Source organism: Pollicipes pollicipes, unplaced genomic scaffold (genome assembly GCF_011947565.3).
Source record: "Pollicipes pollicipes isolate AB1234 unplaced genomic scaffold, Ppol_2.1 Scaffold_2555;HRSCAF=2994_pilon_pilon_pilon, whole genome shotgun sequence".
NCBI lineage: Eukaryota > Metazoa > Arthropoda > Thecostraca > Pollicipedomorpha > Pollicipedidae > Pollicipes > Pollicipes pollicipes.
The window spans coordinates 32,445,120-32,467,324 of record NW_023596136.1 but is presented as its reverse complement, the minus strand read 5'-3'; the positions used below and the strand labels follow the sequence as shown (position 1 = coordinate 32,467,324).

The 22,205-nt window shown below is 51.0% G+C and overlaps 1 protein-coding gene across 6 annotated transcripts in view; it reads right to left on the bottom strand.

Annotated features, from left to right (window-relative positions):
• Window positions 1-9,978: 9,978 nt before the first annotated feature.
• Window positions 9,979-22,205, bottom strand: part of LOC119110707 (fasciclin-3) — a 63,121-nt gene continuing 50,894 nt past the window's right edge. The window contains exons 6-10 of one of the 6 annotated variants that reach the window (XM_037234617.1): window positions 21,399-21,633; window positions 20,365-20,475; window positions 15,201-15,228; window positions 14,443-14,572; window positions 9,979-11,500 (exon numbers count right to left, since the gene is read on the bottom strand). In XM_037234617.1, the coding sequence (XP_037090512.1) occupies window positions 11,318-11,500; window positions 14,443-14,572; window positions 15,201-15,228; window positions 20,365-20,475; window positions 21,399-21,633 (687 nt within the window). In that variant the 3' untranslated portion in view covers window positions 9,979-11,317. Of the gene's footprint in view, window positions 11,501-14,442; window positions 14,573-15,200; window positions 15,229-17,646; window positions 18,394-19,660; window positions 19,668-20,364; window positions 20,476-21,398; window positions 21,634-22,205 lie in introns of those variants that run through there. The other 5 variants (XM_037234625.1, XM_037234642.1, XM_037234633.1 and 2 more) reach the window with 5 other exon arrangements.

The window sequence follows — 22,205 nt, the reverse complement described above, 5'->3', positions numbered from 1 at the left end:
AGCTGCATCTCGGTTGTTGCTGCATCAATATGCATATGCCAGGCTGGGTCTTGGTTCTTGCTGGAACCCTCAATATAATGCCAGGCTGGATCTTGGTTCTTGCGGGGTCCCTATGTCCAATCCAAGTTCGATCTTGGTTCTTACTGGTTCTTTCAGTTTGGTATCAGGCTGGATCCTAGTTCTTGCTGGATTTTGACTTATTGTCGGGCTGGACCATGGCTCGTCCTGGATCTTTCGACTTATTGTCAAACTGGATCCTGGTTCTTGCTGGATCTTTCGACTTATTGCCAGACTGGTTCGTGGGTTTTCCTGGTTCCGAAACCAGGAACCAGGAACCGGTTCCCTCGAAGAAACTTTGGGAACCTGGCACAAGTCCGACGAGCACCTTATGATTTGTTTTACATCGTGTGGACTGATATATTGAGCCTGCCCGGGTTTTGTCGGTAACTATTGTGACCAGCCTTAGCATTTCAGATGGCATATTCAAGTCATGGATGTTAGTGGGTAACACTAAGCGTACAGCTAACATATGAGATGCATTTCACAACGTCTCTCGCTGCTTTCTGTTGAAAATGCATAGATTCCACGACGCGTTACGCTCCCCGACAATTCAACTCGTCCCAGTGGCATTCACATTTAATACAAAGGGTTATAAGTCGAGTCATCGAGGAATGTCAAACGATGAAGATTTATTTGATACCTAGATCGCTGGAATATGTTCTTGCCTCGTTGGCCTATCTCCCTGGGCAGGATTGCTTGGATGCTCGACTTGCCATCGCTTTGAAGGAGACGCAATAAGGTGATTTACTTATCACTATATATCACCTGTTTATCTATACAATCCACTGTCACTTACAAAGTGTACGCGCATGACGTTTGAAGAGCCAGCTAAATTATCGACACTTACAATCAGCTTGCATTAGACGCGACAAAGTATTCTCAACAGATACACCAAGCATATTTGCAGTGGGTTGAGTGAAAGTTTTCTTAAATTTTGCAAATGTTGTTTGTTTTACTTATGGAAATGCGTGCGTTTCGTCGATTAAATTTTGGCGCGTGACTAATGTGCATGTCAACAGGCTGTAATAGTCACATACCTATACTGCTGAAACTCCATGTTTATGAATTGAGAAATAAATGTATAACAAGTTTTCTACGCAAACAATTAATGAGAAACCGTACTTCCTTTTCACATTCGGTTGGCAAGTTAGAGGTAACGTTATTCCCTTGCTGCTTCCCATGCCTTATGTGTTTATCGGTGACTGATCCGAACGGCTATGCTAATGGGTGCACTGTGGATACACATAAGAGTTTTACGGCAAGCGTTTTACGTAGGCATCTAAGATAGATTAATGGGTCGACAGATGGATATAGAAGTACATGCTTTATGTTCAAATCTAAATATATATATATATATATATATATACGCTTAGATATTGACATATATTCATATATGCACATACATATTTGAATACAAACACACACACACATAAACATATATATATATATATATATATATATATATATATATTCAGTAGATGAACAGAACAGAATTGGGTGAGGTCCGAAGCGTACTCGTCCCTTTTCGGCGACACCACGGCGCTGCTTCCCCCCCATCACTTTTTGGAAGTCGACAGCGCCATAAAAAGTTGATTGCTGGGGAGGTTTTTAGGTCCAAAGTGCGTTCTAGGAACCTTATGCTGTTGCTTGGGACCATATATTCCCGTCTACTGGCACACTCGAACTGCTAGAGTCTAACGAGATGCCCTTGGTTTAGTTGGACTTGCATGACGGGCCTCTACGCTGCTATCGGTGCCGTATGTGCCAACTTACGGGGGCACTCTTGATCGCTCAGTGGCCTCGCGAATGTTTCCCAGACGCATTACATGTTCTACTCAGTACTGCCCCGGGTGGAGGAGTATGTGTTCATTACACCCAAATCACTGTTGGGCCTTCCAGGCGTCAGGCCGCGGTGCCGCCCCTGCGAGCGTTGTTGCTGAAACAAAGGTCAGCCGTTGTGCTAACCTGTGCTGACTAATGTCTTCCAAAAGGGTCAAAACCGCAAGCTTCTTATTGAAATTCGTGAAAATGTTGCAAAACCTTGCATAAGCTTGCGACTAGTGCATTATTACAATGCATTCCGGCTTTAGGTACTAGTGAGCAGTGGTCTGGAATATTTGTATAGACAATGCAGGCAGCAGAAACCTTAAGTTCGCTAACGCGCGCCCGGGTGGCCGGTTGGATAGCCTTCGCTCGGGTGGGGGTCAAGTTGACCCCACTGAGATCTCTGGAACTAAGAGAGCTAGAGACACCAAATGCACAGGATGTGTTGATCTGCACGTGAACTCACTTATCCCAAACTTTAAGGCTTCTAAATTATGACGTTTGAGTCCAATAAGGTTAAACAGGGTCAGATTTTAGTTTTGTATATGCTGCTACCCAAAAACAGGTGACCAGGAGTGCCCCTCCCTCAATCCCAGCGACGCAGTAAACCGTTCGTTAACACCAGAAAACATAAAATCAAGTCGCAGCACTTCCAGCCAGGAAGATGAAACAAACGTAAAGAAGCAGGCGAGGAGGTTGTGCAGACCAGAAGAAATTGTGTTATGCAATAGGCAGGAAAAATCATAGATGAGAATGCTTAAAGTAGTCCTTAGCCAAAGTCAGCTAATGACAGCCCGCTACAACCGCCCAATAAGCTACAACCACTCAGTTCACCGTGTTAGTAAGGGCTATACAGCCACACAAGTCGGAGGGGGCAATTACCTGGCCATTTTCGTGCTGAGTTTTGAGCTGGATGTCCAGGGCGTCCACCCAGCTAAGCAGAGCTTGTTGCTGGGAGAACTCCCCGAACCAGCGCCGTGAATTTGGGTATATGTGCATGACTTTAACTATACCAGAAATTGGTTATGGAACATGAAGGAGGTCAAATATCAGTTGCGTTAGGCTGGTTTCTAAAGTGTCCCCCGGGACCTAGATAACTCTCTCTATGCAAAAGGTCACATGCTCATTTAAGGTCAGTGACCGTGTTTACCCTTTTGAAGGTCATGGCGATCAAAATCACACAAGACTGCTCTGATCTTTACATTTGAATAAGCGACAAAGACTACCTTACACAGTATGCTTTTAGAAACAAAATGTTGACTCGGTTAATTTTAGGTCAGTGACCTATTCTGACCTCTAGGAAGTCCATGGATGATGTAGAACGCGGTTCCTGCTATCAAAAAATTTTGAAACGAGCACCAAAAACTATCCCATGCAGCAATCCCTAGAGTTATAAAACAGGTTGGTTTTGACCTTAGTCTGACCTTCATATCTGACCTTAGGTCAATGCGATTTGCTCATCCAATTGTTGTGTTGCCTAAGAAAGTATCTCAGATATGCATAGCTTCGTGTAACACTCTGTTGTTGCATCCGTTTGAACGATTCCCCAGAAATCGACTTTGCTAAAACTATGCCTGAGTTTGACCTGCCATAGCTCAGCGACCTTACAAGCTATGTCTCATTTGTTGACATCAGACGATCTGATATTCAATAGTCTACAGCTATGCAAAATTTGGCGGGGCTGCGTTGCGTTGTTCGGAAACCATTTTAGAAAACCCTTCGGGGGGTCAATTTGACGCCCACCTGAACGTGTGTTAACACGAACATGTAATGAAAGCCCATTGTTCTGACGAGTCTGTATACCTGCCGTGCTTCGGCGCGACGGCTCGTTCATTAGCCTACGCCGGGGCAATCTTCGTTGAGCCATTGGAGGCACCCATAAGGATCAAGAAAGTTTCATTGTGGCCCGCACCGGCCATGCCTCGAGGCCGGCGCGGCGTATGAGCCGCGACCGCACATCCAGGGTGTTTGTTTGCTTGTTTGTTTTGCTAGAACGTCAGTCTCTTGTTCAGTTTGTCAGCTTGCTTGTCTCTCGCTTCCTTAATCTTCCACAGTGATAAGGAACGATAGGCCCTCAGCTAAGCCTTGTCCAGCTCACGTGTGCAGATTTCGCCTGCATATACGCTTCCTTCCCTCTTTAATTTGTTGGTTGATCTGGTTCGCAAGACTTCACTCAAACTGACATAACCCTTTGTCAGACTGACATAACCCTTTGTCAGACTGACATAACCCTATGTCAGACTGACATAACCCTTTGTAAATTCGTATCCGGCCACCCCCTTAACGAGGGATGAAATACCCGGCACCGGTAATGGCCGTGGAGAGTGGTAAGCGCGGCACGCACCCGAGCTGTGCGCCTGTGGTATGTTCAGGATTTAGGAGGAGTCAGGCGACCGCAGTCCTGCTATTACGCAGATATACATTGATGGGCAACGTGACAAGAAGACACAGTTCTGCTCCGTTTTGGATTAAGAGACGGGCTACTCGTTTCGTTGTCTCTCACTTGGCCTCAGGCGTGGCGGCATGAAGAGGCATAGGTCATGGTATGACCTAGGACCAGTGGGGACCGCCCGGGATGCCGGATTAGACACGGCGGTAACTGGGTCCATCCGTTCGTGTGGAATGCATCGGGAGGGAACGGGACACAGCCTGCTCTCTTGCGGCGTGGTGCACGCCGGGCCTTATGAGTGCTTGATGACGGGACATTCGGGACGGATAAAGATCCCGCCATCAACACTCATACGAGATGCGATAACGGACCGGATTGCCGGATGCGCTTAGCTTAGGCTTAACAGCTTAGGTTTAGCTTAACGAGGACTCGCACAAGCGTGCGGTCAAGGGCATGGATGGGGAGGGGGAAGGGGAGGCTTAACCCGCGTGCGAGCCAAGAATAAGTGCGGTTGCGTGGGCGCCAACGCATGTGCATGCTTGTAAGGGATGTGATGGGGTGCCGAACGCGTGAAGCCAGGGTAGATAAGTTAAGCCAGGGTTGGCAAAACTGGTAGGTACACTTAACATCACTTGGCTCGTACGGTGACAAATGGGCCCCTCAGCATACATTGGTTGTTGTGAGAAGGCATGACAGCCGCAGCCGGCTACGCACGACACCAGCGGCAGCCGGGCAGCAGTGCGGCGCACGCTCACCTCACCACAGCAACCCTCCACAGAGCGTGGGGCTTTCTCGTGCAGAGCATTTCCCGCGACAGAACGTGCGCGAGTCCTCGTTGAGCTAAATTAAATTGTATTTGGCGCATTTCAGACATCCAGTGATGCCACGTTAATGCCCTATTTCAAAGATATTAGGCAAATTTGCTGTCAGCTTGGCCCCGATGCGGCTGCTAGGCTGGCATTCGGCGTACCAAAGCTGGTCAACGGCTCATTCCATCGCCTGAATTCCAGGGTGATGTTTATTATCTGGATGGCGTTCCCTTGGGTCTCGTCCACGATGGGAAAGCGCGCCTGATGGGGCGGCGGAGCCCCTTAGCAGAGGGCGAGAGCCTAGCGTGACCCGTGTTTTTGCCTTGCAGTCTCCACGGCCGGTATACTCCGGAGACTCGGCCCGGCAGGCCTGTTCGACGACCTGGTCCCTTGTTGCCTCTCCTGCAAGCGTCTATAGCGGATATCTATCCGTACCGAACACCACGCTACCAAGGGCATATAAGGCCTGGCGTACACCACCTCCGAAGATGCGGGCTGTGCCTCTATCTCTTCCGAGGCGTTGCATACCAACGGATAGACCCGGTTACCACCGTGTCAACCCTGCATCACGGGCGGTCCCAGCTGGTCCCTGGCCATTGCATGACCTACGCCTCTTCATGACTTCACGCCTGAGGTCGAGTGAGGGAAAAACGAACGAGTCGACAGTGTCATAGTAAAAAGGACAAAAGCGTATCTTCGTAGCGCGCTGCCGATCAGACAATTACCTGCATCAGAGCAGAACTGAGGTCGTCAGGCTCCTTCTCAGTCTTAACCATAGCCGAGCCGTACTGCTTGGCTATGCTATCTCTGCTATCTACATGCTCGGCTCGGCTCGGCTCGGCTATCGGATGCGTTCCGCGCTTATCACTCTTCGCGGCCATTACCGTTTCTGCACGACCCGTCCCTCGTTAAAGGGGCAGCCAGCTGCGAATCGAAAAAAGGGACCTGTCAGTCTTGCCTAAGCCTTGCAAGCTGGATCAAGGAACAGCTTAAAAAAGAGGAAAAGGAGTTGCAAGCAAACACGGCGCACATCAGCTGGATAGGCTTTGGTTGAGAGATTTGCCGTACCTAATCATCGGGAAAACAACTGGGGAAATAAGAAGCAGCAAGCGGACGTGTTGATATCTAGATAAACCTCCCAGCCAAAGGAAACTGGCATCGATACCCTAAAGTCATGACCTAGGAGGCTCATATCTGGCCCCATTTGATTTCACATACAGGTCAGCCCACTTTGTAAATTTGGTGTCTTAGGCTGTCTTATTTTTCCAGATCTCAGGAGCTCAAATCGACCCCTTTCCCACCCGAGTAAAGCGTATCGAACCGGCTACCCGGGCGCGTGGTAACCTTAACTGCCAGGCTGACGGCAATCGTTTCCTTTTGACGTGGTAGGCCGTTTCTGAAAACGGGGCCACCGCCATGTTCCGTCCCGGGGGGGGGGGGGACTTATCCCACCTAGCCGGACGATGCACACTGTTTCCTCCCGCAGACTCAGTCAACGGGCGTCGCCTTGTTGCGGACCGATCGGCTAAAGCTTCCGGAGAATCCGCGTTCACCTCTCAGGCCTCGCACCTCCTAAAGATCATGCTTGGTTCGGCGAGGGGAGGTCCTGGCCACGGCCGGCTTACTCGAAGTCCCACGCCCGATCGGGAGGGTCCAGTGATCCTGGACGGGTGGTACGCAAAACAGTCGGTGCCAGATAGTACCGTCTGGTACAGACGGTACAGACAACACCCAGAATGCTGATTGTACCCAGGAAAGTGGTGTCCTTGCTCATTAACGACAATGAAAGCCCAGTCGTTCAGCCATCGCACAAATGCAAAGATTTTGTACTTTTAAACAAAGCGGACCACGTAGATAAAGCAATGAAATTACTAGGGAGCGTCAGTGCGTGTCAAGTCGCCCTGACACTGCAACGTGTTTCAAAATGGAACCATACGCCATCGTACGTGGAACTTTGAGCACAAAGCTTCCGAAAGAGGCTGCCACATATATTCTTCTGCATCCATCCTGCACAACATGATTGTATGGGCTTCATAAACCGCAAGCCAAATATTCCACTTCGTCATATCTTATTTACATGTAGCTACCCGCGAGACAAACTACCATGGTTTTTCACCTGAATCTTAGTCTAGAATTTGGCTCTAACTCTAGCACACCTGCCTAACACAGAGTTGCATCTGAAGAGAGTGAAGGCTATATTTCCTACTAAGCTTACACGGGTAAAATCGCATTCGCCACAGACGGAACAAATTTGTACCGACAACATTCCTATAAAAGAATACACAGTCTCGGTAACGAGTTTAATCGAGGACAACCTAGATATGATTTGTCTGTTTGGAATTAGCATGGTTGACTATGCCAGATAGCTAGAACACACATTAGAAAATAACCCAGTGCGCTTCGGGAATATACAAAAATGCGAAATAAGTGGCGATGGGCAATCGCTGTGCGCTGCCGCTAGCGATAGCCTTCATGCACTGGACTGAATCATTCTTTCAAGCCAAATGCGTACTAAAATCTAAGTTGCATCGGCGTTACATCGAGTACATTTTCGGACATCTAGACACGTGGGTTGAGCTCATTGTTTGGTTTCTGTGCAAAAGCCGACGAGCACCACCACAGTATTTCTTTGACATTGAAGCGCATCGCACAAACTGGTCGATTTCATTCCTCGACACTCGTTTTTTGCTACACCACGATGGTAACCTTAACACAGAACGCTACTGTAAGCCAATGACCGTTTTTGTCATATTTAGCTACAATCCAGCGCACCTTTGACCACTACCAAAGCGGTTGATATTTCACAGACCCGGAGAGCAGTGCATACGGGCATCTTTGGATCCACAATCATGTGGGCGTAATCTGACTTAAATGCCTCTCCTCTTTCGGGCGACAATAAATACAGAAGGTCGGATGTCGAACACGAATTAGGTTTTGTGCAACATATTACAGGAAGCTGGGCAGCAGAACGGGCTATGGCGGAAAAAGGGCCGGGAGTTGAATAGCTTAACAATATATACGCTATGATATAATAACGCGATAACCGAACATGTGAATGCAAGCATGCAATGCGTGGCAAATTGAAATACTACAAGTGAGTCAGCCTATCCGCTACGGCGACAATTTCGCACGGCCAGTCTGGCAGCCACTCTGACGTCATACAAACATTCAATGAGGGATCAAACCACGACGTATCGAAGAGCATATTTACTACATAGTTAAATTTTGTCTGGGGCAGAAAGTGGCACTACAAAACATGCCCATAGTTACAAGTGAGCTTAGTTTATCGTATTTGATGCTGGCACCAATATACTGAAATATAGAACATTTCCTTCGAACAACATTTTTGACTGTGCACGTTCCTAAGTTTCCGGCGATGTTCGTGATGGCTGATGCGCAGTAAGTCTCGTACGTACCTAAGAAACTTTGTCTAACTAGATTAAATTTCTTAATAGCGCCAGTGCGGCTTTTTGCAGTTTTTGACGTCAACTTTGTGCGGGATGTTGGAAGCACGAATGATTTACCTTTTTGGGTATATTTCAATGGCATTGTCTAGGCATGTTGGGAGCATTTGCCGGCTATACGTATGACATTTTAGGCGTAATATTTTGCCAAACCTTTCCTAAGCCATTGCCGTTCTTGAGGATGAGCGCAACTCGAAATATTTAGTGCCGTCAATATAGCCACAAATAAATCTTAAAATGTCGTCTAACCAACATCACCTGGTGTGTTGAAGGTCGCTAACTCAACGTAAGAGCTTTCAACTCATAATTTTATACTGCCTTTCGTGGTTCAATAAGGAATATTGAAATACAGAACCTCGCTACCTACGTTGGTGTTATTTCAATTAAGCTGGTTATCTAGCTTTCTTTCTATTGAGCCTACAGTCCCAATGTCAGGTGTGAATGTCACAGATCAGTACAAAGATGCATGCAAAACCGATTCACCGTCCATTGGTAGCAGGTGGTTTTTGCAGGCATCCAAAAGGCTTCAATCCGATCTTTTCTTTGCTGGTTCAGTCTGAAGAACTGTACGGAACATGTCAGCAAAAAGCATTAGTATGTGCTTAAATGTGCCGTATTTGTCTATTCATGGCGACAAAAGAAGACTTGGAATCTGATTGAAACGCACTTCACCAGCGTATTTTCGGCAAGCCGAATGCAACCGGATTTCAATAAAAAGTTGGATTATCGTTAGATGGATTAGACAAAAGGTTTGATGCGATTCGAGATACGGACCTACAAGTAAACTCATGAACCAATATAACCCCATCTCTGGAGTCCGCGTGTCAGCAGCCACATTAAAGTACAGAAAGCCGGCGTTTTCCTTTGGAACTCCGCGCTGGCGTCCGGTAACCAGGTCCAAGGGGTGACACGCGCTGGTGCTCCTGCTGGATGTGCTGTCATCCCCTCACCCATCACTGCTGCCTCCCACGCACCGGACAGCACCCGAAGCCGACATATTTGGGCAAATGTCAGCAATCAGTGCTGGCGCATGACTGAATGCCAGCACTGACCAGCACTGAAGCCTCAATGTTGCACAAAGCAGAGGTGAGTGGCGCACGTGCACAGTTGTAGCGAAAACTCTTCCTCGCAATGCTATTTATTGGGGTTTTAGAGCGCGCCGAATGCTGAGGTGATGCCTTCCTCGCACTGGGACGCGTCACAGCTGGTGATGCTTGCGGCCGATGATGATCGGGAAGATCGATCTCTTCGTCGCTGTTGCTGTTGCCATGTTGGCAAGGCTCTTACATGGGAATTGAGGCGCGTCAAATATGCAATTTGAAAGAGAATAAACATATCAATGTTCGGATTCCAGCATTTTCACAAATCCGCCTGCAGCATTCGCAATGTAGTTCTACTGCACCAATGTTTAATGTTCTTCCAATCGGCGAACGACGTCTCAGAAATGTATTTGAGTGATACAAAAATTACAAAGCAATCATCAGTGTACGAGCCATCACAAGAAGGCCATGTGGCAAGCAAACACCGCAGCGTCCAGCGACAAGAGAGCAAATCATATCACCGCCAGTGACGCGAAAGGACACTTCCAGAGTTGAACCCACGCACTCGGATAATCGCACGCGACGAGTGGTGGCGGTTCCCACCAGGCCACCACCCTGCGGCCGGCCTCTGCGTCCGCTCCAGTGCTGGGGCCGGCAGGCACAGCGAATGGAACCCGCGACGAGCACAGTCCGGCACACACCAAAGACAGGCGACAGGTGACGATCATGCACAGAGCGGGCGCACGACGCGTCTCACGAACAGCTAAAACAGCCGGGGCCGGATCCGGGCCACGGCGGGCATGCGCCGTGACGCACCGGCTGGCGGTGTCCGCCAACGCGACCGCAAGAGAAGCAGCTGCCGCGGCGCGGTATGCGCAGACACACGCGTACGTCTGAATGATGCGGTACATCTCCATCTAAGAGTACATTACATGAGTGCAGCTCCTCCCACGGCAGACGTTTTCCCCCGCTTCTCACGAGCGCCTTCCCGGGGAGCGGCAACGCCAAAAAGCACAGCATAACACCGATGGGGCAATGCCGCGAGTGAGATGGAAAGACGACAGCACGTAACATATATAATGGCGTCGGTAAGTAGGTGCATGAGATATCCACTAAATGCTTTACAAGCGTTTTGTACTGCCAAGCTTTTCCTTTTTGAAGAAGCGAAAGTGTCATAGAATCGCTGGGCAAGAAACATCTTCAGCAAATGCTCACACCAAAAGCTGTGCCTTTACTTCTGGAAGGCTAATAAAAAGCATTTCTTCGAATGCGACAACACCAAGCCCGGTACCTAGCCTGCCTTCCTGTCACAATCGCTGCCACCGGCGGATCAAGGACTCGCTTGACAGTCGATAGCAGTCTGGCTCAACCTGCTCGCTGCCTGACGACAGAGGCCGAGGTCAGAGGTCACCACAGAGGTCACAGCGCCGTCCGCTGCCCGTGCACGTGTGGCGTCACTCCATCCCTCCGGCGCTCGCCGCCCTCTCACTCGGGGGCCGTCTCCAACCTGTGCAGCCGCCGTCAAGGCTGTCGAAGCCGAACGCTTCTAACATCGCACGCTCTTCCTCCCCACTGTCCCATCACATCCGTACTCTCCTCGTCAGTTCCTCTCTCGGACGCTGTCGACGGCCGGTCTGTGACCGCCGCCAGCGGGCGGCGACGGCCGCGGATGCGGCCGCCGCAGCGACACAGGACGGACGACTGGTGCCGCCCGCTTCGCCACTGACCGCCTCACTCCTTGCCCTCCTCCTTCTTGGTGCCAACGATGACGGCGTACTCGGTCTTCTCGGGGCTGGGCCGCACCTCGGTCTTCACGCCGTCCTTGTTTAGCACCAGCTCGGCATACACCACTTCCGCCTCCTTCTTCGGCGACGCCTGCTCGCCCTCGGTCGCCGTCAGCTCCTTGGTCTCGTCCTGGCGGGGCAAACATCGCGTCGTTGAGGGTCCCGCATGTGAACGGCCACATCAGTGCCGAAGCACGGATGAAGAGAAGGGGGGGGGGGGGGGGAGGGGGGGGAGGGGGGGGGGGGTGGCGGTGGTTAAAATTTTCGGACCATCAGAGGCCTCTGAGAAGCTCCGTGCAGACAGTCGCAGAAATAGGCGCGAAGTTTGGCTGTATCGCTTCTAGGGCTCTCAATCGGTTCAGGAGCCCTGAATGGGGTCAGGAGCTGAGTGGACGGAACGCAACCAAACAGGGGCGGGCGCAGAGGGTTCCTAAACTCATCCGATTCAAATGAGTTCTAAAATTATCGGACCGCCCGCAAAATGTGTGTAGGAGGGCTTGGCACGGTTGGTTGTGGGAATCCGAAGAACATTAAAAAAAACTCGCCCCCAAGTGGCCAAACATTCGGAAAACTGCACGGGTTAAAGTAAACAACCACACTAAAAGGTCCGCTACGGATGCATGTTGTCCAACTGACGCATGGTTCTGACATGTGTGTTGCATTGCGCTGCGTTTCAAAGTTAGAACGCCTGCCGCCACCGAACCCCTCCCCTGGCCGAACCCATCGCGCGTCAGTTTGCTGTAGCCAACGTTCGCAGAGGTCATTTCTGAAGGTCAGAGCCGGCCCGCCGCTGCCAAAATGTCGGGCGGTGGAGCGCAGGGTTTCAGGATACCAGCGACGTGTGACAGTTGTCCGACAAGCAGCGTGGTGCGGTCCGCGTGTTTGGAGAAAAATATAGACGAAGGGAACGCGCAAGGCACAGATATCGGGCCGACATACAGACGAGGCGGGAAAATATACACGCGATTCCACAACGATGTTGTGTGCGAGGCAAGGGTTCTGCTACGTGCATCGAAGTAAAGAACAGAAAAAAACTGCATGGAGAACCAAAAAGCGAAGCATGCACTGATACCCTTAATTGCACAGTGTACTAAAATCGCCTACGGCCATGCGGCAAACTGTGCTGTGGAAACGGAAGTGCCTTTAGCTTGAATGTTCTTTTATGCGGAGTATGTTTTTTTTTAAATGGACGTGATCCATGCGGTACAATCCAGAATCTAACAGTATGGTCGAAACTTTTTTCACTGCGCGTAGGCGTACTTTTCGATAGCTAAAGACCCGGACTCCGCAAACCAATCATAATGCATGGAACATTATTATACTGCTGGGGTAATGCAGACATCAAACGCGGGCGAAATAGGTTACTGACCCGACAGGTGTGGATTTAGTTTTTCTCTCGAATTTCACGGGTGGCTGGGAGAACGTTCTCTGCCCCGTCCCAAATATCCGCAAAAGCGTCCGTAGAAATGCAGCCCTACACCGGCCTCGCTCAGCATTGTGTATGTTGCCCGGGTCCAGTAAAAAAAACCGTTACCTAAAGCTACCACCAATATTTGAAGCAAGTACCAAGTGTATTTGTAGATATCGCCAGACGGTAACCAGTATTGTTACATGGATGAGGTATGCGCCACAACCCTGTGCCACGCTTGTTCTGCAGATGACTAATAAATCTCACAAACCGTTCCAATAGCATTGATGTGTACGTGTAGACATTCCAAGCTTGTAAAGATGAAACATTCAAAACAAAACAAAACTTATCACTTGCTGACCGTTCGAAGCAGTCGCAATTGCCATTTTTTCAATTTGCTAATGCCAGGGAACAATGTCATCTTACCTACGACCGGTCCGGAGCAATGATTCCCATAGATTTAGGAGTCGATGAACAGGCTGTGTTTAAAAACGGGTGCCCTATTCAAACGACTCTGGCCTTTTCAGGTAATTATCGAGCCGCTCCAGCTAAAATGTTCAACTTTGTGACTCTTCCAACTACCAATATGGTATACCCTGCCAATATTTGGATGGCCTTCATTGCCCAAAGCCGGCTCCGAGCCTGCTACGCGACAGGAATGTCATGAGATATATGCGATTTTTCAGTGGTGGCCATCGACAAGTTAAGCTGATGTTTTTTTAGTCCCCCATTGATCAGAAATTTTTGATTTCTCCAATAACGTCTTGTACACCTATATGCACCCACTCCCATTCATACATGCAATGTTAAGTTTGAAAATGATGCAGATACCAGCAAAAGATGTAAGTGCCGGAAAAGGGTCATGCATAAGCAGGACAATGCTTTGGATGAACGTGATTCCATGCCGGTTGTTTTCAGCGATAGCGGAGTGCCGAACAATACCACAATGTTGCAATTCCCGAGAGGGAGATACACCAGATCTAAGGGGCGGTGCCAGGTGCTTAAATCTTGGAAGGATAGGTAGTTAGGGTTTCATACGCACGTCGACGTTTTATCAAGCGTACTTTTCCCCTAATACATATCCTTTCAGACTCCGTCCCCGCTCTGGTCCATTGACACGGGCGGGTTTACAATGTGAGGTTGAGGAGAGGTCCTCACTTCTTGCATTCCAATGTTTAGCGAAAAATCGAGTGCTTATCAATCGTTCATTATCAAGCCCCTGCACCACCAAATGTAAAAATGGCTTCCACACATATTTTTGGGTTCACCGTCACAAAACGCAAAAACAATTAATCATCGGAAGGATGATGTACTTGATTTGCATAAGTCTAACAGTTCACATACATCCTGCATTATCCCCTCTCAAATGTTCTATTGAAGCCTTCGGAATGTGTAATCCCGAAAATATTTGTTCGGATCGAAAGCTGTTATTCGAGGCAATGCCCGTGAAGACCGGTCCAGAAGAGTTAGAAATCTTAAGAGACCGTGTCGTTCCCTCGAGAAAATATAAAAACCGCACAATCACGTGGCCGCGTGAGACATCCGTGCCCTACTCAACCAACCGGAAAGCATGTATCAGCAGATTAAAGAACAACTGCTGAATGACGCGGGTTAACTGAAGGCGTGCTGACAGCATAAACGCCGAGCCAAGGCATTCATCTCACCTTGTTGTCGGCCATTTCCACGTCGGCCTCCCTCTTCTTGGTCACCAGGCTAGAGTAGAGGTTGGACAGTTTGAAAGGTTTCTTCTCAGGTTTATCGGTCTTTTCATCGTGAGCCGACTCAGTATCACTACTGGAACGAGTGGCCGTCACCTGCATCAGCCTCAAGCGGTGGGTGCGAACAGAGCTGAACCCGGCAGCGACCAGACAAAAGGCAACCGAGCAAAATGAAGTGCGTGCGGCTACCAGCCAAGCAAACGTCTCACCTGCGTCACGGTTGTCCCCCTTCAACATCTAGCGGCCTCGAAATGAGGAGTGCGCAGCGTGGACCTCAACACTCCAAGCGACTATTACAGGCTTCTGCTGCAGCGTTTATTAGTGCAAACATAAGAACAACAAACGAAAGGGTAGGAAAAGCAAACCAAATTTTGCCTGGTATCGAGAAAAGGGCACGTGCAGGCTTGCAAGCACAGCTGACGGCCTTCTATCAACTGGGGCAACAGCATTGTTCTGAACTCCAACCGTAACGCAACCGAGCTCAGTCATCTTGTGACGCCCTTTTGCACATGTAAGTCACAACAGAACACGGTGGCATTGAGTAGCTTCTTTAAAGCTTAAACAGTCATCTGCCATACACTTTGTGTCGCCACGCAACTATGAGACCAAGTTATCCTGACACACCGGCCACCATTGACAGGCATGTCCGTAGCGTTCGTACAGCAAGCATAGCATCGCCCAGTTTTCAATATGGCGGTACTCACGCCTCGGCCCCGGCGTCCGATGGTTTCGCTGGAACAGGAACAGACATCAGAAGGAGCCCCGACGATGCTTTCAACATGACACTTTAGCACATTATGCGACCGTCCTGATAGGTGGAAACGAAGCAGGGGTTGACATGACGTTTGCTGCTTAACCACACCTGCACTATGAAGCGTAAACGGCTCAGCCCACGGAAAAATAGAAATGATAATTTCTCAGGTGATTTTTTGTGCGGAAATGAAAAAGAAGGTGTTTCTTTTGATCCAGGCAAAGAACAAACAAGCGATTAGCGCGAAACAGTCGAACAAATAAGCCTAAGCTATGATTATTCATCTCTTAATAGTTCCGCATCAATTGCCATCCATAAACTTCTAACAAGGTATATGTCTTGCGCATTGTGTAACGAAAAGAACCAGTCAACACCTTCCATAATTTTGTATTACAACCAAACAAGTTATGGTAAAAAAATCCGACCTGCCAACAATCACAAACACTGGAAACGCGACGCTAGTAAATGTGCACACAATTGGGTGTTCGTCTGAATGTTTTCCAGTGCGGCTTTGGGTTACTTGTTTGTGAGCGATTCAACAAGCTGAGCGTAATGCTTGTTGACGATTTAAGTCAACCAACTTCACTCTAGGCCGGATAAGTGTCATGGAGTTCGTGCTTGGAAAGCAGTGCGTGTTGAAGAGCCACCATCGCTCAAAGCCGGAAAACATTGCATTTTAGATTTGTATATCCCATCAGACTGGAGGCAGGTTGAGTTTTGTGACGGCACGTCAGGTGAGGATAGACTACACTGGTCTTCACACTCTGAAATTCACATTGGCGTAGCCGCACACGCGTGCCTGGAGCCACCAAAAGATCCCAGAATCGGAAGTTCAGTATTCCATAAATATGAGATCCTATGGTATGCTGAATCCACCCATGGGATCCAGGCACAATAAATACTCAGGTCAAGCAAGTTAAGCATTTCAAACGTCAAATCAACTTTATCAGCATTTGCTAAATGGGCACTGTCTGTATTGTAGCACAAAAAGAACATTCATGATAATGACCTGAATGCTGCGTGGGTCCGATCAAGCCTGGTGAGGCCAAGTAAGGTTCGTTCAGACACCAAACAACACTAAACATCAGGTTCAAAGATTAATAACAGCATCTGAACAGTCCACTCAGCGGAAGAACGGTGCCAAAAATGAAGGCCAGATGTGCACGGGCCCAGTCAGTATACCTGGAACACGGTATTGTATTCAGAACTCTCATGCAACGCAACACACCAACACTCAACAATGTTTGCGAGCCCTTTCCGCAACGTATAATCGAAGATATAGAGTAGTGACCGCAGGTCCTCAACCTTTATATTCACCAAATTTCAGAATAAGAAAACGTTTAATCAATTTACAGGGTATGCCACAGGGCAAGTTTAGCATTGATCGTTGGCAGCTAAGGGGATGGCAAATGGTGCCACCTAAAATATCCAAACGCATTCTCTATCAGCATCCGTCACAGGTTACGCGCCAAAGATGAAGTAGACGTAGAGCAAATTAATAAGTACTTTAAACTGACACCAAAGATTGCTGGAAATTTCGCCGATAGACATCCACTGATTTATCGACGTGCCAAAAAAGCGCAGGTGGCTTTTAACGCCTCGGTGGCCCGCTGGCCACCAGGAGCACCGCAGAGTAGGCAGGCAGTGATGCCGATGCGGATACAGGCTTTGTAAGAGCACCACTACAGTTACTTTTGACTGAATGTAAAGCTGCATGTGGAACTCCATGCGCTTCACAACTTCTCGCAGCCAACATTCGGAAGTTAGCATCAAGCAGAGACCTATCAGTTGACTGTGCCCATCAAGGGATGCCGCCACTTCTACCACGGCTAGAGAGCGGGGGAATGGGCAGTAGGTTTCTCATTTACTGCAGTCTATAGCGTCACAAGCTACTTGCGATCGGAAAAGTTTCAGATTGCTCCTGCTGCGTGGAAAGGCTTCAGATGATCTGCAGACATCCACATCCACGCTTCCGAGTCTCCAATGAGCGATTAAGCTCATGGTAGCACTTCGCGCTTGTACTGCTAAATCTGCTATCTCGATTACGATCTGTGGAATGCATTTAAATGGGGCTCTGTGTAAGCTAGACTCTACAAAACCTAGCGGCGGTCACACCCCACATGCCTTGCTCAGAGTCTCCATGGATGGAACAAGTGGGCATTTTTTAACATCCAAAATCTCGCGCATGTGCTAGCGGCACGCCTAAGATCATCCATAAACATGGTGACCTTACTGTGCTTCAAACTGGTGCATTAGCCCGCATGCGGGGTAAGCTTTGAATGCACGCACACTGCGCTGAAGGCAGGGCGATCAAGATAAAACAGTCACGAGGTAAAAGCCAATGGCGCCGGAGCAGTCGAAGTATGCGTCAGCGACGAAGCTGCGTGCACCAGAGCATCTTACGTCACCAGTCACAATGTATTTATATCTCCAACCACTCTCGCGTCATTCAACATAAGCTGACACTAAAACACTCCAGCGACACAAGCGTCTTTGTCCACGGCTCTTCCCGCAGCCAGCCAAACAGCTAGCGGTCACTGCACCTCGTCACTGTCACTGGTCTTCGACAGATGTCGCGGTCTCGCGGCGTGCGAGACGTGACGTCAGATGCGACGCGTGACGTCAGAGTGGGCAGCGCCGCAGAGAAAGACGTCAGAGGAAGCGACGTCAGGCGTGTGACGTCAGCGCAATGTGACCTAGCGGTGAGGTATTCGCAACGACGAAAGCGCGTCGTCGGCCGACACATCGGCCGGCCCGCGCGGCGCACTAAAACCCGGCCGCGGAACGCGCGCCCTTCGAGAACGGCACCGCGCACCACGACGGCGACAAAAGCAAGGCGACACTCGCCCCCGTCCAGACGCGACGCCACCGCGCGGCGCGGCAGCTGGCGCGAGCCGTGCGGCGCGGCGGCGGCGTCCCCGAGAGGCCAGGAACGCCCCGAGTATCACAGGCGGGCGGCAGGCGCAGGCGAGCCGCCTCCGACCGCACTCAAACCGGCGTGTCGGTCGGCGTCTTGCCGTTGCCGTTCCTGTGCTCGGCGGCGTCGGCGTCCGGCTTCTGCTCGTGGCCGGGGTTGTCTTGGCCCTCGCCAGCCTCACTGTCCATGTGCGCGCGCCACTCCTTGCGCGCGCCGCCGCCGCCGCCGGCTGTCGGCCCAGAAACAGCACGGTGAGGCGTCTGGTGGGACGCGCTCGGGGCACGCCGGTCCCCGTTGCTACGTTAAACACAAACTGCCGACCGGTGATCTTCAAGGGGGCAAAGAGATAGGCGGCAGGCCTTGTGGAAGCAGTAAACTGGGTGTCAGGGGATGTTTTGGTAAAATCGTTTGCCACGGGTTAGTGAGTTACTGACGGTGAAATCGAGAGAGAAGCTGTCGCCAGAGAAGGGAGATAGGGAGCCACAACCACCGCCTCAACGTGCTGTTTCCGGCTTACAGGGACAGCCGGCGGCGAACTGCGCGGGCGAGGTCACATCAAACACGCATGCGTCACACCAACCAATGCGATTCGCGTGTCTCGATTAGGCTCTACGTGTAGACAAGCTGGTGCTAAGACAGCGTAGATGTTAACATGTGATGAGCATGTGGTGACGATTGCGTTCGAGGCTTGCAGGAGAATACTAAGGTTGGTAATTGTCAGAAATGCAGCAGGTGCAGCCGTAAATATTCCTTGAGATAGACATGCCTCTAGGGTTCATAGGTTGTAGCTCAGACGCATTAGAGCCTTGATGAATTTTTGTCGCTCACAAGCTCAAGTGAAACAAAGAGTCAAGGGACCATATAAAACCATCAGGTTTAGTTATGATAAGAAAACAATCTAACAAAGATTTCCATAGGTTCATGCACTGTTTTAGTTTACTTTTGACACCGCATAAAATTGTTAGTGGATTGCTGTCTAATGACTCAATGGAAATCGTGATAACATGCATATTAATGTAGTAGGGCACACCGCAGTTGCACATGGTAAGGTTAGTCTACCGCTAAGCCCCAACTAGTTGGTGTATGATATAGCGAGACAACTAGAGGCATAGCCACATATAACTTTGGGTGGCAAAACCAGCATGTGGAAGGGCCAATATCTTAGTGCCAAGTAGTCCCGGGTGTGGTGGCAATGTCAGCAAAGTTGGTGGTCCCGATAGACATGCAGCTACCATGCAGCTGTCACAGTGTATGGACTTGACCCAGTACCAACCGCCACCAGACTTGCTGTTAACACTAGACACAACCTGCACCAGCGTGCACAAAAGACAGAGGCGCAGCCAGCAGCAGGTCTGCGGCGTCACCAGATTGGTGCCGATAGACCAAACACAAAGCATCTGACGATGACAGATGTGTAGATGCGGATCAAATGCACCCAGTGACCGGCAAAACTTCCGCTGGTTGCGCCTCTGTGCACGATGCTAAAGATGGCTTACGGTTAATCTATAAGATGGCGTGTTGAAGAGAGAAAAGGATCGATGCTGTCAGGTCAGATGGTGGAGGCAAATTCATCGCAGATTGCGTAGCACTTTATATGCCTTGCTACGAAAGGTCGCATACAACTATAGGCTGCACACAGAGCGAAGCCGGACGATATGAGGCCTGGCAAGCTTGCTACCTGAGCAGCATTTTGGTTACATCGCATTTACCCCGACGCGGGGTCGGGAGATGGTTAATTGGTCGTCGCAAGCAGCGTAACACCATCGCACGTTCGGAACGCACCGCACAGGTAATACCATAGGCTGCAGCTACAACTATACAGGCGCCACGATACCGAGAACACCATCAATGAATCAGATCCCCGTCAGTTCCAAATGTCAGACACCCGTTGTTCACGGCCGCCACGCGAATGATCCATTTGGATGGCCGAACGATATTGCAGCTACCTGCGTTTGTGGTCGAGAAAACAGGCGTACTCTGCCAAATAAAAAATAAATACTGCGCAACCGTCACCCACCAAACAGTTCATGCGCCAAATGCGCCACAGACGTTAAAATATGGTCTTCATAATTCCAGGCACTTGGTTAAATCGGATCTAGAATCCACGGTCCACATGGTCCATATCCGGGCCGCTGCTAGCGAACCTAGGGGACGGAGTTGGAACCATAGCTTGCCGGGCGATCCTCCGAGCGCGACTCACCGGCGAAACACCACTTGCCACGGCTACGTCCGAAGACCACGACGCCGATGATCAGCAGTAGGAGGACCAAAGCGACGATGATGCCGGCGATGGCGCCTCCGTCCAGCGACCCTGGAATCGCCGATGGACGCGTTAGAACATCACGCCGGACATCAGCACCGTCCGTGCGGCGCGCGAACAGCAGCAGACGGCTCGGCTAAGTAGTCTCGTCTGCAGCATGTCTACTGATCGACTAAAACGTCACGCTGCCAACATCACGCTTTGGATTTACGGTGAGCTCGTGAATGTGCTGGGCATGCGCTGTGGCTACAGCAGAGAGATCCATGGACTTCCAAGTATATGTGTCAACCAGCACTTGGGTTTACTGAAAACACTCGCTAACGACACTACTAACTCTGCAAGCTAAGGGTCCACTATAAAGCCGATAGTGACGGAAGAGTCCACGGAGAGTCCACGAGAGAGTCAAGCGCGCCACCAAGCGAACGTACCTCAGATGGCCACTCAAGCTCGCACGCACTCGGCAGAAGCGGATAACCACTCTCCTCCAAGAAAACGCGATATACCAGTCTGCGACAAGTCGAAAGCTCGGTTCGTGGATGCACCGCGTGTGGTTTTGTTCAGACCATCGGAGGACTGACGGCGCCACGGTGGCACCACTGCGCTTGCTTCTGCGCTCGCTTTCTGGCGCCGCTGTGGCTGCATGCCGGTCACTGGGGCGCCGTCATACTCGTCCTAGCCAACCCGCCTCGCTCAAGCCCGCAGTCCAGGCTGTGGTGGGCTCATTCATATCGACAGGCAGGCCCCCACGTCACCAGCGCATTCTGCCGTGCTGGTGCGGCTCGCGCGGCTGCAGCAGCTGCCCTCCCAGCAGCGACCAGCGCAGGCCTCCCGCCTCCAGCAGCCAGTGCAGCCCGCGGTCCAGCGCATCCCGCGGGCCAGCAGCCCGGCCCGCCCCGCAGGCAGGCTGCCCACCAGGGGGCGGTCTACAGAGGGCGGCGCGGGCGCGCGCCCGGCCGCCGAGAACTCATCCTTGCCATTGTGGGCGTCGCTGTTGGGGCGGCCGGCGCCGTCAGCGTCGGCCGTTGGGCCGTTACCTTCCGCGGCCGGCTGAGGCGGCGGCGGCGGCGGCGCGCCGGTCCCCATACGGAAGTCCAGCGTGGACTCGCCGATAGCGTTGGCCAGCCGCAGCTGGAACGGCACGTCCTGATCGCTCTGCACCACCGGCATGATGGTGAGCGTCAGCGCGTACTGGTGCTCGGCCGGGTTCACCTGCGGCGGAGGGCGAGGGTGAGACCGGCCATGCGGCCACGGTTCGCAAGCGCAGGCCACAGATGGCGCTACGTGGCTGATTTGTGCGGGGGCCAACCGTCACTCAGCTTCGCCCAATGAAAGTGACATGGTGTTCAGCTAGTCTGGCCCGTGCTGGTGGCTGCTGATGGCAGGCGGCGCCAGCGACAGCAGTGCAGCGTAGATGTACCAATCTCTGCCCACATCCAGATCACACGCGCACAAGCATGACGGTATCGTGCTAAACGAACTCGGAAAGAGCGGGCTACCGGAGGCGTATTGGTCACTGCTGCTTCCAAAATCTTCGACATGGCACATAATCAATTCAAGCCCACAATTTTCAGCGCCGCTCGCAGAAGCGCTAACCCTCCAAAAGACCCGCTGCGGAGCTCCACGAGTCTCCCGCCAGCGGAGCATACACTCTCCAGCCTCGTGCCGCCCACCAGCCCACCCAGCCTTGCCCTCCGACCGGGCTCCAGCGGAGGCGGCGGCGGCGGCCGCCGCCGCCACCGCCGCCGCCGCCCCGCCACGCTCGCGACACCCCAGCCCCATCC